This window comes from Leopardus geoffroyi, chromosome B3 (genome assembly GCF_018350155.1).
Source record: "Leopardus geoffroyi isolate Oge1 chromosome B3, O.geoffroyi_Oge1_pat1.0, whole genome shotgun sequence".
Taxonomy (NCBI): domain Eukaryota; kingdom Metazoa; phylum Chordata; class Mammalia; order Carnivora; family Felidae; genus Leopardus; species Leopardus geoffroyi.
Window position 1 is genome coordinate 46,640,093 of NC_059337.1, and position 17,083 is coordinate 46,657,175.

The 17,083-nt window shown below is 41.7% G+C and overlaps 1 protein-coding gene across 1 annotated transcript in view; it reads right to left on the reverse strand.

Moving 5' to 3' along the window:
• Positions 1–890: 890 nt before the first annotated feature.
• The window catches only part of AQP9 (aquaporin 9), a 47,748-nt gene continuing 31,555 nt past the window's right edge, over positions 891–17,083 (reverse strand). The window contains exons 4-7 of the mRNA XM_045449602.1: positions 14,556–14,693; positions 12,868–12,986; positions 7,447–7,664; positions 891–2,803 (exon numbers count right to left, since the gene is read on the reverse strand). Of these exons, the coding sequence (XP_045305558.1) occupies positions 2,629–2,803; positions 7,447–7,664; positions 12,868–12,986; positions 14,556–14,693 (650 nt within the window). The 3' untranslated portion in view covers positions 891–2,628. The remainder of the gene's footprint in view (positions 2,804–7,446; positions 7,665–12,867; positions 12,987–14,555; positions 14,694–17,083) is intronic.

A 17,083-nucleotide genomic window follows, 5' to 3' on the forward strand; every position in this document is an offset into this window, starting at 1 on the left:
GAACCTGCCACAGGCAAACTCACTTGTAAACTGGGGCAGAGAGAGAATGTGAGCACCTAGAACAAGAGGAACTTTTTTTTCCATTAAAAAAAAAAAGGCTTCCTGGGTTTGATTTCCATAAGTGTGCATTTCTTCTTTATAATTTCAGTCATTAATCACCAAGTAGTGTTTAATGAGCACCTGCATAGATCATAAATTACACAATTTAACCCGAAAACTAAAATTTTACGTTGCCTCTTCCTCTAATAATTATAATCTACCCTGGGGCTGTTCCTGACTTGTTTGGCATCTCTGTTTTTGCAGAACTTGAACCAGGGCACAGGGTTTTGGTGTCTTCTCTTATTCCTCACCTCACTTTTTTTTTCTAAATCCAGGGTCTCTTAACCTCTGCATTATTGCCATTTTGGGCTGAATAATTCTTTATTGTGGGGGGTGGGGTGGGGCTGTCTTGTCCTTTGTAGGATGTTTAGCAGCATGCTGACTTCTATCCACTAGATGCCAGTAACTCTCCTGCTCCAATTATGACAACCAAAAACCTCTCCAGACATTGCCAAATATCCCCTTGCAGGGGGTGGTGGAAGGGAATGGAAAGGGGGCAAAACTTCCCCCTATTGAGAACCACTGCTCTCAAATCTCTGAGGATCCCAAGCCTGTGAATGCTACCAGGAATCACCTGGCCACCTCCAGACATGGTTCTCAAAGAAAGCTTAGACACATATAATTTAACTAACTCAGTGTTCTCAACCCTGGCTATGCATTTGAATCACTGTGATATTTACAAAAGAATAACTGGGTATTAGTAATTTTTAAAAGCTCCCCAGGAGATCTCAATTTGTAGACAGGATGAACATATGTACTTAGAAGTCATAATACTCCTAAAAACTTAAAAAAAAAAAACAACACTAATTTTATTTCAAAGAGGAAATATCCAGGTAGTTTCAGAGCAAGGAAAAAAAAAATTCCAGGTTGGTAGATGGTAGAACATAGGCCACTGGAAACATTTCACATTTACTTTTTGTTCTGCGATCATCACAAAGCAATTGGGAAAGTGGATACCTCTGGGAAGGCTGGGCTTTTTAACAGTTTGAGAATGAATCACTTGGTGTAGGGCAATTTCTCTGGTGCTTGTGAGTTACAAGCTTGTGTAAACTTGTCACCAAAGCAACATCAATTAGAGCACTTCACAGGGAAGAGCCTGACCAACAGGAAATTCCCCAAATGTAATGTTTGTGATTGGCAGGGAAGGAAGGAGGGGGAAGAGGAGCAAGATTTAGCAAGTGCAAGCAAGAGAGGCCTTCTGATAACGTTTTTCAGCACATGAAAAGTACAACCAAATTGCTCCCTCTTTCCTTTGTTAGTGCTTCAGTAACAGTGGAAATAAAACCAGATGATGAAGGTCTTTATATTTTAGGATCCCAGGAACATTATGTCCAGAAGATGTGCACATTCTGGCAACTGCCAAGCCATGTCTTCTGGCTAGCCAAGAATCTTGGCCAGTTATTGATCTTCAGAAAGGTGTAGGATGCGTTAGACAAGGTTCAATTTTCCTTGTGGCCTTCGGCAACTCACTTAACTTCCCTGAGCTTCTGTTTCTTTATCTGAGAAAATGGGAAGCATGGCATATACCTCAAACAATCACCATGAGAATTAAATTAGATAATAAATATGGAAGTGTTTTGTGAGTTGTAAAGCCCAATAAGGTAATGCTATCTTTCCAGGGACCTTCTATCCTGAAGATTCCTCTAGTCCAGGTTCCAGTGGCTTTCAGCTTTGACTTCTAGGGCATGTGAAGAATAATGGATGAGTGCAGCCATTGACATCTTTTTTTCAAACGTCTATCCTCAAGTGGACAATTAGGAAAATACATTTGAGTTAAAAATACAGAGTGATGTATTTTTCCTGACTGAGGTTACAGTTGTATTTTAGGTTATTATATACCAAAGACAAGGAAATTAGTTGGTGCCCTCTAAAATGCAAAGAGCAAGAGATTAATCTGATAAATGGTTTCCATTAAAAAATTCCATTTGGTTTCCCAAATTTGTCTTGTCTCCTGAGGTTTCTGAATGCCACAATGTCCTTCCCCTGTGCTTTCCAGCTGTAGTCTACGTTTCCTTTATTCCGAGGTTTGAGGAATATCTGTATTCATACAAAGATAGTGGCAAAACATAACTACAGAGTTAATACTAATCCGTGGACATATTAACTGAAATCACTATTTTGTCTTTCAATTTAGTTTTAGTTGATACTCAAAATGTAATCTTTGTGGAATTTGAAAACAAGGCTTTTGTAATGTCATTTCATACAAGTAATGCAGCTAAGATCATCCAAATAAGTCCATGGTCAAAGTTCTAAGTGATTAGTGCTCATCCACTAATAAAGATTCCCATCAAAGGATAAAATAAACAGAGCAGGGAATATTCAGTGCTATTCTGGGGGAAGCTGGTGGAGAAGAGGTCGGCATTTGCAAGCTTTTACTTGAATGCTTTTACAGTTAGGTGCCTCACACAGCTAGCAGAGAAAATTGGATGGATTCCATCCTAGTCTTATGAAAACACAGATGCCTGGATGCCATCTTTTCTGAAGAGAATACTAGTTCAGCCAATTGCAAACCCAGAACTGAGCACACTACTACATTATCACACTAAGTTCATATTTATCTGTTTTGTCTTCAGTTTGTTCTGTCTCGAAGTCTGGGTCAGGGTCTGGGTGGTGGATTTCAATGACAAGCACATAGATGAGGCCTCCAATGACAGCACCAACCAAAGGGCCCACTACAGGAATCCACCAGAAGTTATTTCCAGCTCTGAAATCAAACAAGAAATTAGTGATATTGCACTTGGACCTTTCTCCTGATATTATTGTTTAGTTATCCACTAAACAAGCCAGTCTTTCTCAGGCTCATGGTTCCCTTTTAACTCAGCAAGAATTAAGCATAAGGACACTCACTGTAGCTTGGCAACCATCATCCTGGATTTTCCATTTACCTGATTTCAGATGATCTATTCCATTTTCCTATGAGTACTCTTGAGAGAATATGCCCCATTTATTTTCCTTTCAGAAAATATAGTCCCTGAACCCACTGTCAAAACTGAAGACATCTAAGGATAGTTCAGGTTGATTACTCAGGAATTGCCTTTCTTGTATCCTGAAATGATGAATCCTGGGGATAATGAATGGAAAGGTGTGGAGGGGTTCCTGGAAATCATCCATCTATGAGGGCAACCACAAAATAAACAATCAGGAAATGTTTATCAATGAATGAATTAATTTTAAAAAATTAAAGGTGGATATATGAATTACCTACTAAATATAATTTAGTTACATGCTTATTTTTTGAGGTCACAGCTTAAAGTTCCTCTCTGATAAGGGTTTTGTGCCATGATTCTGTCTTCTGAAGAAGTCTTCAATGACGGTACATTATACTAAAAGTATAGTTATGGGAGAAAGCAGATGCCTTTGTAAATTGTCACCATCTTTTTCAGAGACAGGAAATTGATTTAAATAGCTCCATAGAAAGGAACATGATCCTCAGAAGCAAGCAAAACTGTACAATATATTGTTCAACGACCTATATATTTCAGATAAAACTTTTTAAAGCAGGGGAATGGTAAACACAAATATTCAGGATAATGCAGAGGAGGCAGGGGAAATAGCAAGAGCACACACATATACTTGAGGACTTCACATTGTCCTACCTAGAAAAGGTTGATGGCTGTCCTTTTTATCATTCTGCTTAATAACTACATATATGTTCCATGTGGCCTTTTGTTTCTATCACAGTTTGATTAGAAAGGATAATAAAGGAAATAAGCCCTGCCCTTGAACTTCGTTCTTTCATCTGCATGGTGGTCTCTTCTACCTGGATCATTCAAGCACTCCAAAATCTTAGATTAGGAATGCAGGCTGGAGGGAAGAGCACCGAGGGTGAGCACAGCAGCCACCAGATGTCACTCTTACGGCACGGGAGAGAGGAAGCTGCACTCGCTGCTTTCTCAGTGCTCCTTCACAAGCCCCCCAAGGACTTTCCTAGGAGAGGCACATGGACTTTAAAGAGCTAGGAGACTTCTCTTTGGTAAACACATGAAGCAAGTCTAAGCCATCTAATTTGTCTACCATTTTCTTTCGTTCATCATGATTTAATGGCGAATCTCACTGTCATTTAACAGATTAGTGTCCCAGATATCTGCCAGGACACATGTCCTCTTTTCACTGGCTGGGCTCTTCCTTCTGTCAGGGCTGAACCTGTTGTGCCAAGGTCACAAGTCATAAATGAAGGTCCTCACATGTAGTATCCTTCTTGGCCCAGTCTTAAAAGTCCACAGTGTCATTTGCACGCTGTGATTGGGATATTCCAGGAAAACGTCTGTGTTATTTGCTTAAGGTACATACCATCATCAGGGATTCATTCCTTTGGGTAAACTATTTAAAATGTTAACAATACTCCTGAGATCCTTCATCTATGAAGTCATAAACAACTTAATATGAATTAGTGGAGAGAGCTTAGATGGGAAACATCCTAATATTTAAGGGAAAAGCAATAGTCAGCTAGAGTCTGTTGACTTGCCCTCGTTGGACCCTCTGGTGCCCCACTCCGCCATCATCCTCACTGCCTGTCTTACAGGGGCAAGTGAGTACTTGAGAATGAGGCAGTCTTGGTTTTATCTGAGACTGTGGGTGTAGATCCAAGCTGGGATATCTTCTGAGATGCTTATCAGGGATAGGGAATCCTGAAAGGATGGGAGAGTCTGGGAATACTTTGGAGACCTGTTATCCCTCAAAGGTTTTCTCAGAAATTTTTGATGATTATCGGCCAGCCAGCTCTTTCCTAACTGGCTTCTGATCCTCTACTCTCCTTTTTATCCATTTTATGTAGTGATGTCAGATTAATTTTGCTAAATTGGAGCTCTAAACACATCAAACTTTTGCTCTAAATCTTTTGCTACTTCCCATAATCTACACAATAGGGAGCGGTCAAAACCCAATTTTTTCATTCTGGGAGTTTAGATCTTCTGTGATCTAACAAGAGTTGTCGTTTCCAGCCTTCTTCATGCACCCTTCCAGATAGACTAGATCACATGTCATTTGAACATTTGTCTTCGTATACAGCAGCATCTCTGCCTGAAATATTCTCTTTGTCCCTGTTTAAACATGTCCAAATACTATAAAATGTCCCTACTTCCACCCCTATAATTCCTAAATTTGAAGCTGAAAACCGTTCAAGTGCTGGTTTTAATGAGTCAAATCTGTTTAATGCCATTTGACAACTTCAACTTGTGTAAGAGCCTATGCTAACCCCTCTGAAACAAAACACAAATAAAGCTGAAGGACAGCAACTGGTTTTTGTCATCTCCAGCACAGCTCCTTGAATGAGAGCTCAGGTAGCTGCATGGATGAATAAATGAATGAATGAAGGGAGAAGACCCTGACAGAGGGACACGGAGCTCAATTTGGCACTAGGTGATTGTAGCACTTTGCCACAGACATGATCTCCTGCATATACATAATAAAGCCGAGAGAGTAGGGAAAATCTCTGCCTATCTTAGAACCACGATCACTCTTAGGGCTTTGGATGAATCACCAAGCAGGGCTCAAAGGGAGGCCTTTGAGGCATCTTTGTTCAGGGTCTGTGTGAAGCTAATTGAGGTGACCTGGTCATGGGGGCAGTGGTCTCCTAGAGCGAAGCTCAAGAAGGTGGAATTAACGAAACTCATAGGTTAATTCTGGGCTCTGGTTATCTTTCTGACATATGTTTTTCATTCTCTGTTGGAAGAATACAAAAGATCCTTCCTAGTTGGAGACATTTTGTTCAACCTTTTCATGTTCTAGTGGTAATCATTCTGGAACAAGAGCCCTTCACCTGTGGTACTCTTAACAATTTGTCTGAATAATTCTTTGTTGTGGGGATCTGTTGTGGGTACTGTAGGATGTTTGGCACTATCCCTGGCCTCTACTCACTAGATGCCAGTAACAACTTTCATCTCCACCCTCCCCAGTTGGGACAACCAAAAATGTCTCCAGGCATTGCTAAATATCTCTGGGTGGAAAAAAAATCACCTCTGGTTGAGAACCACTGCTCTAGAAAATTCACTGCATTACTAGTTTCTTAAAGATAGGGGATGTGGCTTGGTTTTCTTTGTATCCCTCATCTCTTAGGACATGTCTGGAATATAGTGTTTATCCATTATTTCATTAAGACATTTATTAACTAATATGAGACTCTGTATATGACAGGCCCGAGTCTTGTCACTGGGAGTGCAGCAGTGAGGAAGCTGCCAGGTCCCTGTCCTCAGCATGCTTATACTCTAGCAGCTCTCAACCCTGTCTCTGGTATTCTGACTAGTATCAGTTATTTCAATAGCTAGTTTTTCACATTGGAGAAGACAACCCAGCTTACACTTAAATAAGTCATAACATGTATATGACTATATGTATAGGTCAGTGTTTAGAAACACTCAAGTCTTTTCTCATAGCAAATATCAAACTAACATTTCCTTACACATGTCTCTCCTGCCTCTCTTTCTCTGTATTAGAGCCCTGTTTCCTGATGAACCAAGTAAGTTCCTTTCCCAGAGAGAAATGTGATAAAGGGATGGGGACAGGCCACTGTGATTTTATGGGGCAAAAGTGGGAAGGAAGAAATGGGTACAGATTGTCCTGGAAGACTGGTCCCGACAGTTGGCATGTTTCCACAGCACATTCTGAGGTAGAAAGCATGGCGTCTTGCCTTTTCTTATACACAGGCTCTCTTTTATGTCTGTTCTACCAGGGACTTCCTACTCATACCTCAAGACCCAACTCAGCTCTCACTTTTTCAGTGATGCCTTTTCCAATTTCCCCAGGCATAGCTGGCTAGTTACTCTCTTGTCTAGCACTTAGTTTTAGGAGTTGCCAGAGCACTTATTATGTTGCTCAAGGCTAGTGTCTTAGCTGATTTTGAAATTTCCTTACCTAGCACAGTGACCACAGCACAGATAGTGTTCAGTAAAGATAGGTTGAATGACTGAAGCATACATAGCATGATTCCCTAGAAAGAGCCCTGTAGTAGTATCGGAATATGTAAATTCTTGCCGCAACTTTGTATCAAAGTGAATCTGCAGAGAAGTTATACAACCAAAATATCCACATAAAACCATATATCAATTGAAGATTGATTATTATTATATAGGGCAAGGCTATCTCTTCTGGAATTTACCTGGAGCCTCTCTCTCTGTCTCTTTCTCTCTCTCTTTCTCTGTATCTGTGTCCATGTCTGTCTTCCCCACCCATCCCCTACCACACTGCATACCACAAATCACTAGTGAAATATTCCATACTGATGACCAGAGTGTGCCCTTAACCTCCGTGCTCCCGTCTGAACTCTCTTTGACTTCCATAGTGCAAACACAGCTCTCCCCAGTAAAGCATAGCATGAATCTTTCCCTCTCCCCCGACACCACTGTTACTTACGTGAAGACCTCAAACCCCCATCCTGCCAAAGCAGTGAAAAGCCTGGGACTCAGGTCTCGAGCTGGGTTCATGGCACAACCACTGTTCAATCCCAAGGAGGAAGAAATGACAATAATCAGGAGGCCGATGGCAATGGGTTCTAGGCCTTTGGGGACTCCCAAATTTCTGGAGTCAAAAATGGCAAAGACAATCATGAGGAGGAACATGGTGGCCACTACCTGCAGAAGGAGAAAATACATAAGGGATTGAACTTGTATTCTACTCATTTGCCCACTGCAGAATTTACCCCCTCTTGTTAAAGAACAAACCTAGTAATGACTAACATGCATTGGTGAGCAATCCTAGATGTGGGTGCCAGTGTCATCCTCATTTACACATTAGTTACGTGCCAAGGTCAAACTCAGTGAGCGGCAGTCAGGTGTGGACCCAGAGAGTTCAGCTCCGGTGACTCTTACCTTCACTACACCATTCTGCTAAGCTACTACCCAGCTAGCTAAGCAATGAACTCAGGCCCTCAGTCAAACTGGCAAGACACCAGTGGATAAACGGGTAAAGGAAATGAACAGAAAATTCATAAGAAAAACAGAATTAAGAAACAAATAAGTGGGAAAATCTGATTCATAATGGAAAAATGCAAACACTACTAAACGTTAGGGAAATGATACCAGTTTCCTCAGGCTCTTCTGGCAGAACTAAATGTACCACTCTCAAAAGGAAATTCAGCAGTAATTTAGCAATATGCATTAAAAAATCCATAAAATTATCTATTCAGTTTGACCCAGCTAGGTATCTGAAAACCATACCCCAGAAATAATCTAAAATATGAAAAAAAATCATAAAACAAACATGCTCACTTCGGCATTATTTATAGTGCTAAAAAATTGGAAGAGATCTAAAAACATATTAAATAGGGAAAAAGCTAAAAATAATGGGAGTGTCTATTTTTGGTCTACTCTACAGCCATTAAACACAATAAATATAAAACCTATGTGATAATATTTAAAAGTGCTTATGATATTAAGTAAAAAATATATGCACGTTGTATTTCATATTTAAAAAATGTGCATAAAAGAAATACTGTAAGAAAACGTTGGAAGAAATATTGTAAGAAATACAATAATAGGTATTATGAAGTGGTACATTCTAGTTGGTATTTTCCCCACTATTTATTTTCTATATTTTCCAAACTGTTGTTTTACTTACTTAACCACTAATTGATGGACACTATTCACTGAATACCTATTATGTGCCAGGTGTTTCATATGTTTATCTCATTAGCACTTCCTAACAACCATCAGATAAGTCCTATTATTATTATTATTATTATTATTATTATTATTATTATTATTTTAAGTAATCTCTATACCCAACCTGGGGCTCGAATTCACAACTCCAAGATCAAGAGTTGCATGCTCCACTGACTGAGCCAGCCAATTGCCCCAGGATAAATCCCACTATTACTCTCAGTTTACAGATGAGGAAACTTGCAGAGAAACAGGTTAAGAAACTTGCCCAAGGACACACAGCTCATAAGCAGAAGAATCAGGATGAGAACCAGGCAACTGATTTTAGCATTTGAGTTCCTCATCCTTTCATCTGTTTTCCAACACAAGAAGATTAAAAGTATTTGTATTCAAAGAATCATGTTATCCCAAGGGCGCTCTTCCCTGGAAAGTCTTTTCCCACTCTCCCAGGCAGGATAGAAGCTTCCACCTCTGGACTTCCATTACATTCGACTTTACTCCCATCACAATCCTGATCACCTTGCTACAGAGGGATCTGCTTACTTGTCAGATTGGGCACCAGACCCTGAACGTTGAGGAAGGAACAGCCATGGAGCTGTATCTGGCTCAGTAGATGCCAACAAATATCAGCTGAATGAATGACTATTTATTAATTAAATTGTGGAATATCCTTGAACAATACTTAGAGGTAAACGATTTTGTGCTCTTGAGATAAACTGACCCAGAAATATAGCCATGGTAGCCAGAGTTCTGTTGTGTGTCCACTGACTAACAGTTGGTATTCTCTGGAACTCTCCTCAAAGCCTAAAGAATACAGAACCTTCAGGGGTCACCCATGGTTGGAGCATGAGGGTTTTCTAATATTCATTTTCTCTACTTAGCTATACATAATAACTGGCTTAAACCCGCGGCTCTTAGAGAAACTGGCAACTCACTTTGAGAAAAGGTGAACGAAGTGAACACAGTGACTGAGGCTTAGGAGATCATATGGGGATAAGCATCGGGTAAGAGATGGCAACCCTCAGTGAGGCTGGACCTCCACTGACCAGAAGACCAAGCAATTTTCTTGTCACCAAGATACTCAGTGGTACATCTTGAAGACAGGAATTGGAAGAGCATGTAGCATGATATAGGATTGCATTATAAGAACAAGGTTGGGAGGGAGAGAGGGCTGGCTAAAGGTTGAAAAATAACTGCTTATTGAGGAATTTTACTGCTACCTACCGTGTATTAAGCAGGTATTATTGATGCCATTTATCAGAAGACTAACCTGAGGCTTCAGTAGGTTCTGAGTGACTTGTTTCAGGGCAGATGCTTGGAAAGAGGCAAGACCGGGCCCCATCTCCCAGCACACTGCAGAATTCTGAGGGAGGCTTGTGTCACTCTCCTGCCCCCGGAGTGGCAGTGTGTCAGGGATGGCTTGGCCCCAGCTAACTCTCAGGAGGAGTAAGGAGGACAGCATTGCACCAGGACTCAGGGGGGTAATATGTGGGGCTAGAGGCTTCACTTTGCTCCTCACATTCTCAGAAAAGCCTGAGAGCACAGGGATGAAACCCTGTGACCACACTGAATGAAGTATGCAAACCACACTGAATGAAGTATGCAATGAAGCCACTGCCCTTTTCAATGCAAGCCAGGGTTTCAGAGAGAAAGTCAGTATTCTTTCTCTCTTAGCTCAAATGGAAAGGACCTGAAATCACAGGACAGATCTCTAAAGGTCCCTCAACAGCTCTTGACTCTGCTCCCCTCTTCTTCATTATAAGATAAACTGTGCCTGAATTTAATGGAACGTAGGATCCCTGAGAAACCCAACTGTTTGCCATCCCCAGAGTCCATTCTGAGGCAGCCCCTGCATCCCTTACTGACTCAGCAACTGCGCCAATGTGAACTGTTCCCACCCTCCCTGTCCTCCTGGCACTTTGAAACCATTATCACCTAGCCATTCTCTCTCACTTAATAGAGACTGATGCCCAGAGGGGTAAAGGACGCCCACCATCTTGTTTCCAGCAATCCTGCGGTCTCTCCCCTCCCGTCTTTTTCTGTGTTGCTGTCCCAAGTTTATGAAACAACTTCCCTCCTGCTCCTTTCCTTCAGATGACACCAGTTTTTCCTAGTTTCCAACTGGCTAATTTAGTCTCCAGGCTGGAAAGGACCTTAAAGGGGACACATCCCACAATGTCCATCATCTGGTGTTTGAATCTCTGAATCCAAGCTTTCCAGCCCTGGAGGTTACCCAGACAGGCCTACCACTAGACAGGCCTAATGACTGTTGTCCTGTGACAAAAGGGTCTATATTTAGCCCAGCCCCAATTGCTAGAAGAGTCTTCCTTTTATTGAATATAACTTGATCTCACCACAATTTCATTCATGTAGGGATTAAATATTTTATAATTAGTATATAAATACTGGTGTACAAATTTTACATACTTAATATATAAGTATAGTAATAAATATTTATTGAGTACCTGCTATGTACTAATTTCCACCAAATCTCCATGGAGGGTATACACACCAAGTCTAACTTTTTTTGCACTTGACACTCCCTCAAATCTTTGAAAGCTACTGGTACATGATGATCACATACATCCTCCCCAGCTCCTGCACGCACACCTTCTCTAGAGCAAACATCCCTACTCTCCACTCATTGCTGTGTGACCTTTTTGGATCCTCTCTTTCAGTAATATGTCCTCTTGAAGTGTGACATTTGGATGAGTCTGATACTCCAAGCATGGAAATAGAGTAAGACCCTAAACTACTTCATTTGAATACAATCTTCTATTTTTTCAGCTTATGATAACATTCCTTTTTATGGCAGCTACATCTCTCTGTGTCTTTTCCACCAAAACTTTTCTTATCATCCCAGCTCACTTAGACTCTTTGTTCCAAATTACTAATGTGACTCCTACAGTCGTTTCCCATCTAATTATCTTCACTTTTGCAATGTTCCTCTTGTTCTTAGGTGATCATTTTGTTTTTCACTAGATTCTAAATTCCTGAGCAGAGACTGTTTACAATACATTTTCCTCATATTATTCATTTTATTCTTACAAGTAATCTGATAAGTACTACCACTATCCCCACTTTACAAATGAAAACCTGAGACCCTGAAAGTTCAGTAGTTTAGCTAAGGCTACTCAGGGAGTTGGGACAGAACTGTTATTTTAAGTCAGGTACTCAGACTCCAAATCTTGGATCTTTACAACTCCTGTTTACTTGTCAGTCCCTCCAGCTCCAACACAGGGCTGAGCATATAGAAAGTGCTCAAGGAAGACTTGTTGCCTATTTGGTTTATTGATAAAAGTGGGAAGGAAAAAGGCTCAGGACATGAGGGCATAGTTTCTTTCATCTATCTTAAATGGAGGTGGACAGAGTTGGCAAACTGGAAGATCCATTTTATACACATGCTCATTCTTCCCTGTCCCATCGTATAAATCCTGATCACAAGAGAACAACTTAGAGTTGCTGGAGATGTCCTCTCTCCCTTTTTTCCTCCCTCCCTCCCTCCCTCCTCATACCCTTCCTTCCTTCCTTCCTTCCTTCCTTCCTTCCTTCCTTCCTTCCAGGTTGACCAGCAACCTTCCTGGGGTACAGTAAGGGAGGAAGAGACTATCAGGTTGATAATGTTGATCCTCCAACAAATAGACCAGAATAACTGTTCATTTGGCTATATCATAGATGGTGGGTGCAGCTTGTTTAAATGCCAATAAGGTGGAGACACTTCTAGCTACCTTGAGAGTTTAGATAAACCTGTGTATATGAGGAGACACAGAGGATCGGTGATACTCTAGGCTCAACTACCACACTTCACAGTCCTTGAATTGAGATAGAAATGGCTTTTCTTATGGCCTCCCCATTCAGATCACAAAAGAGACTATAATCCTGAAACAAACCCTATTTTCTCCTTTAGGGGTTGAAATGTCTAGTCATCTGCTCTCTTCTAGACCTCAACCAAAGTGAAACAAGTGTATGTATTAAAGAGGAACCAGAAAACTTTTTTAGTAGTGTCAACTTTGGTAAAGGAAAAAACTTGTTAACAAAAAGCTTAGGTTATGCCTAATGACCTCTGACTTTGAAAACACAGCCTTACCTTTCTGCTAGCCTATAATGCAACTATGCTTTCCCCTTACTAGATCATATCTTTTCACCAGAGTTAGATCTTTGTTAAATGTACACTTACTTGGTCTGCAAATGCATTTGTCAGGGACAGATATGGAGCTGGGTATGTCGCAAAAATGTGTGCTGTTGCATTTTCTCCCACGATGAGCAATTTTCCACCAGCAAAGGACATAAGTCCATCTATGGAAGACAGAGCTCTGGAACATTAGTTTCCTCCTGGCAACGTTGAGTGCAGCCTATGTCCTGTTTGTGCTAAATAGCTACAATCACTCAGGTTCAGCTTGGCAGATCCACACTGTTTGCCACTCCTCACTTCATAGCATGGTAGTTTTATTTTTTTTTTCAAGTTTATTTATTTTGAGGGGCAGGGGAGGCATGGAGAGAGAGAGAGTGGGGGATAATCCCGAGCAGGCTCTGCACCATCAGCGCAGAACTCAGCACGGGGCCCAAACCCACAAACTATGAGATCATGACCTGAGCCGAAATCAAGAGTCAGGCACTTAATCGACTGAGCCACCCAGGAGCCCCCATAGCATGTAGTTTTAGAGATGTCCAAAGAAATTCCAGGATACCAGGTCAAAGATAGAAAGCCCTGGTTGCCCTCTATGGTTCACTCCAAACTTGAGCCAAATCCTTAGCCATTGGATCTGGGGAACTAATATTCTCTGGGGGAAATTCTTGGAATTTTTGATATCAACCAAATGCCAAAGTGGAGCTTTGATGTACTGTAGGCAGAACTCATAATTCCCAGAGGGTTCTCAGTAACCCCCAGTATGAGTCCAGAAATTGGGGGTGTGCTGTGGTACAGTGAAGATGCCTTCAGAACAAGGGAGACAGCAGTCCTCGACACAGCCAGCTCTGGCCCCAGTCCCTCCTGCCACAGCAGCTGGCTCTCCAAGTTTCTGATCTGGGCTGCAATTCTCTGTCATTCCTCTTAGGCTCTCTTTCTCAGAAAGACACTCTGTGGGAAGAAGCCTCCTTCAACATTGTATTTCTTTAAGGCATTGTTTCATAAATTCTAGTTCCTAAGGGCTTCAATTCAAGAGTCATAATGTAGGAGACTTAACTTGGGTTAGACACAAGGAACTATTTTAACAGTTAATTTCATACAATCTCAAGATTTTTTAGTTTGAAGAGTCTTAGAAGTCAATTCTCTCATTTTCCAGAGAAGGAAACTGAAACAAAAAAGTCAGATGACTTACTTAAGTCACACAGCTATTTACTCACACAGCACAGAGTTAAAGTCTGGGGCTTCAATCGTCAGGGCTGTGTTTCACCCCAAGACTGTTGCAGAACAGAAGTCCTGGTTGTTTGACGGAATGGAGAAGAGATCCCCACCTAGCCTATTCTCAACTATGCCTCTTCCTCGAAGACTGTTCCAGATTCTTTCTCTAAATACTTACTCATCATATCCCTTGTTACCTACCAGTCAACACCTCCTCTCCCAGCCAACTCAGAGAAAGCTTGTGGAGAAGCCACTGGCTTATTGCTTATTTTGTGCATGTTCACATTGTGGTACTGATTGGATCTAAAAATAGACTTCAAGTTCTGCCCTCCGTTTAAGCTTGTGACCATTTTCTTAAACAGGCTTCATGAATTTGTCCTAATGATAATGTTGGTCCCATTATTTAGAACCTAGAATTCTTAGAACTGCCTGTCAACTGGGGAACATGTTCTGCTCTTGCCTTATCTTATCTCTTCCTACCAAGTAATTCTGACTTTAAAATCATGGCCAGCTGTCCTACTCACCATAGTAAATGCCAAAGAGGGCTGCAGCTCCTACAAAGGCTCCCAAAAACTGGGCTCCCACATAAAAAGGAAATTTGAACCATTTCATCCGTCCAAAGAGACACATTGCAAAAGACACAGCTGGGTTGATGTGGCCACCTACAAGAAAGATAAGATGATTAGGGATGTCAGCAGCAGGCCAGGGAGAATTATTATGAAGAAAGCCTTATCTAGAGATCCCAGGCAGAATTCAGTCTTCTAGGTAGAGAACTGTATGTGAAGAGACAGAGACTTAAGCATTTGTGAGTGTAAGTATGTGTGTAAGTGTGTGTGTTTGTGTTTGAGTGGGGAGGAAATGGGAACTAGTAACCTGCAAGTGTCATTAGACACTGTTTAGAGAGTTAAGCTTTCTGAAAAGGGAGTCAGATATAGAAAGAAACTTGTACTCACGAGGCTTCCTTTCTGTCTATATCTATCATCAATCTACCATCTAGCCATCATCCATCCACTGGGCTTTATCTATCTATAAAACAGTAACCTCAAAGAGATTGATATAAACTGATAACTTCAATATATGTTTAAGTCAATATATTTATACAATATATTGTTTAAGGTTTAAATCTGCATCTAGTAATTCCTTGGTCCACATCCAGAAAGTCTAAAACAATCTTAAGATGGAAAAGAGATATCTAAGGGGAAATTAACCCTCATAAGCACTCTGAGACAGAGACCTCATTCTTCACCTTGGCCTTCACACAATGAAAGGCACATAGCAAGAGTTCAAAATATGAAAGCCGAATAAATAAATAGTCAGAGGATTTTATTCAGGTAGCTCAGACTGCAAAAGTACTGAGAGGGAAAGTTGTTTGGGAATTCGAGAGGGTATGTTCAGGATGGTGCCTTGCAAAGCAACAGGTGATTTCTCCTGGCAGAGATGAGCGCACAGCCTGGAATACTGCTGGACAAAGCAGAGTGGTGTAGTGGAAAGAACATGAGTGTGAGGCACAGAGAATGCCGCCCTCAAGTCTTGGCTCTGCCAAGGTTGTTGTAACTATCAGATTATTCATACGAAGAGCCCGGGGTGGAACTGGAGCCCACCAGGCCCAAGACGGAAGTCTTATGCGAGCAGATTGAACCCTTTCAAGGTGCTGTTCTGGGCAAGTGACCCCCTTTCCCGCACTCAGAGACCATTCTGTGATAGAGGCAACCTTAATATTTTATTTGTCATCACGCAAAGCTCTTTTGTTTTTTCAAGAATTTATACTGCTTATAGAATGCTACATCAAAAACAACCACCATAGCCTAGGTAAAAGTAGGCAGTGTGAACACTGTCACGGGGGACGTTGCAAAATTAATGGAGGAGTTGTGAGTTCCGATTGGCCAGATTTGAATGGCAGACCACTGGCATGTTCACAAGGAAGCAGGGTGTGGTAACTTCCTTCCAGTAAGGTAATGTTTTCTATTTCAAAACCAGATGTCGTTTGACTTCACCGGTCTGTGACGACAAATGAGATCTTATTTATATTTATGCCCAGTGCACATTGGTTATTTTTGGATCCTCAAAGAGGACCTCGTATGTGCCCACAAACCAGTATGTTAGCTGTAGCCACATGAGAAAGTCATCTCGTGTGGCTTCCTATCCTAGTCCCGTGGCTGCTGAAACAACCAATACGGGTGTCTGTGTGGATGGCAGTGGTAGGCTGGTGTATTGTCCCTGCACCTTCCCACCAGTGGGAACGCACCAGTCTTCAAGGAGCCTCTCCAGAGATGGGGAGATGAGTTTCCTTTCCAACCCAATGCCATCTTGTATTAACCGGGCTTAGAAACTGCTGTACTTGTATTGTGGGGTCTCACAGGCTCTCGTGAACAACTTGGTCAGCTCTTAACCCTCACCCAGAAACAGCCTCTAGTGGAAACAGTCCCATCAGCTCTGGTTCTCACCCCTCTGGCCACAGGGGCTTAACCCAGGTCTAGGGGCCAGATGGGAAGACTTCACACCATCCCTCACCCTCTCTTCCTCTTCTTTCCGGTCTCTGCCCCTTTTCTTCCTATGGTGACCGCCCAAATCCCTGAGTATATCAATGGATACAAACAGACATGGGCTGCAGTGGTGATGAAAGCAATTTCTTACACTCCTAGGGCCTGGGGTCAATTTTTCTAAATAAATAGAAGTCAATTCAGGGTGTTATGCAGGTGAAATATTCCCAAACCATGTCACTACCTAAAAAACAGCTGAGAATGCACTCATGTTTATATCCCACGGTTTGTGGAAACCACACTTGTTGTGTGAACATAGGGGGGCCTTGGGGGGCAGCAGTGGAGCCTCCTGCATGCTTGTTTTAAGCCACAACTATGATCTGTGCCTGCTGTCAAGGCCTGCACTGTAATTTGGCCTTGGCACAGTCAGGATGGTCCCCTGTGTACTCTTGTGCTTAGGTAGGCAGTGCAGCCCTGGGATCACAGCAAAGGCTTGACGAGAGAGTGAACATAAACACTGCTCATGCCAAACAAATCACACATACAGGCATCTCTAGCCTGGACCACCCCAG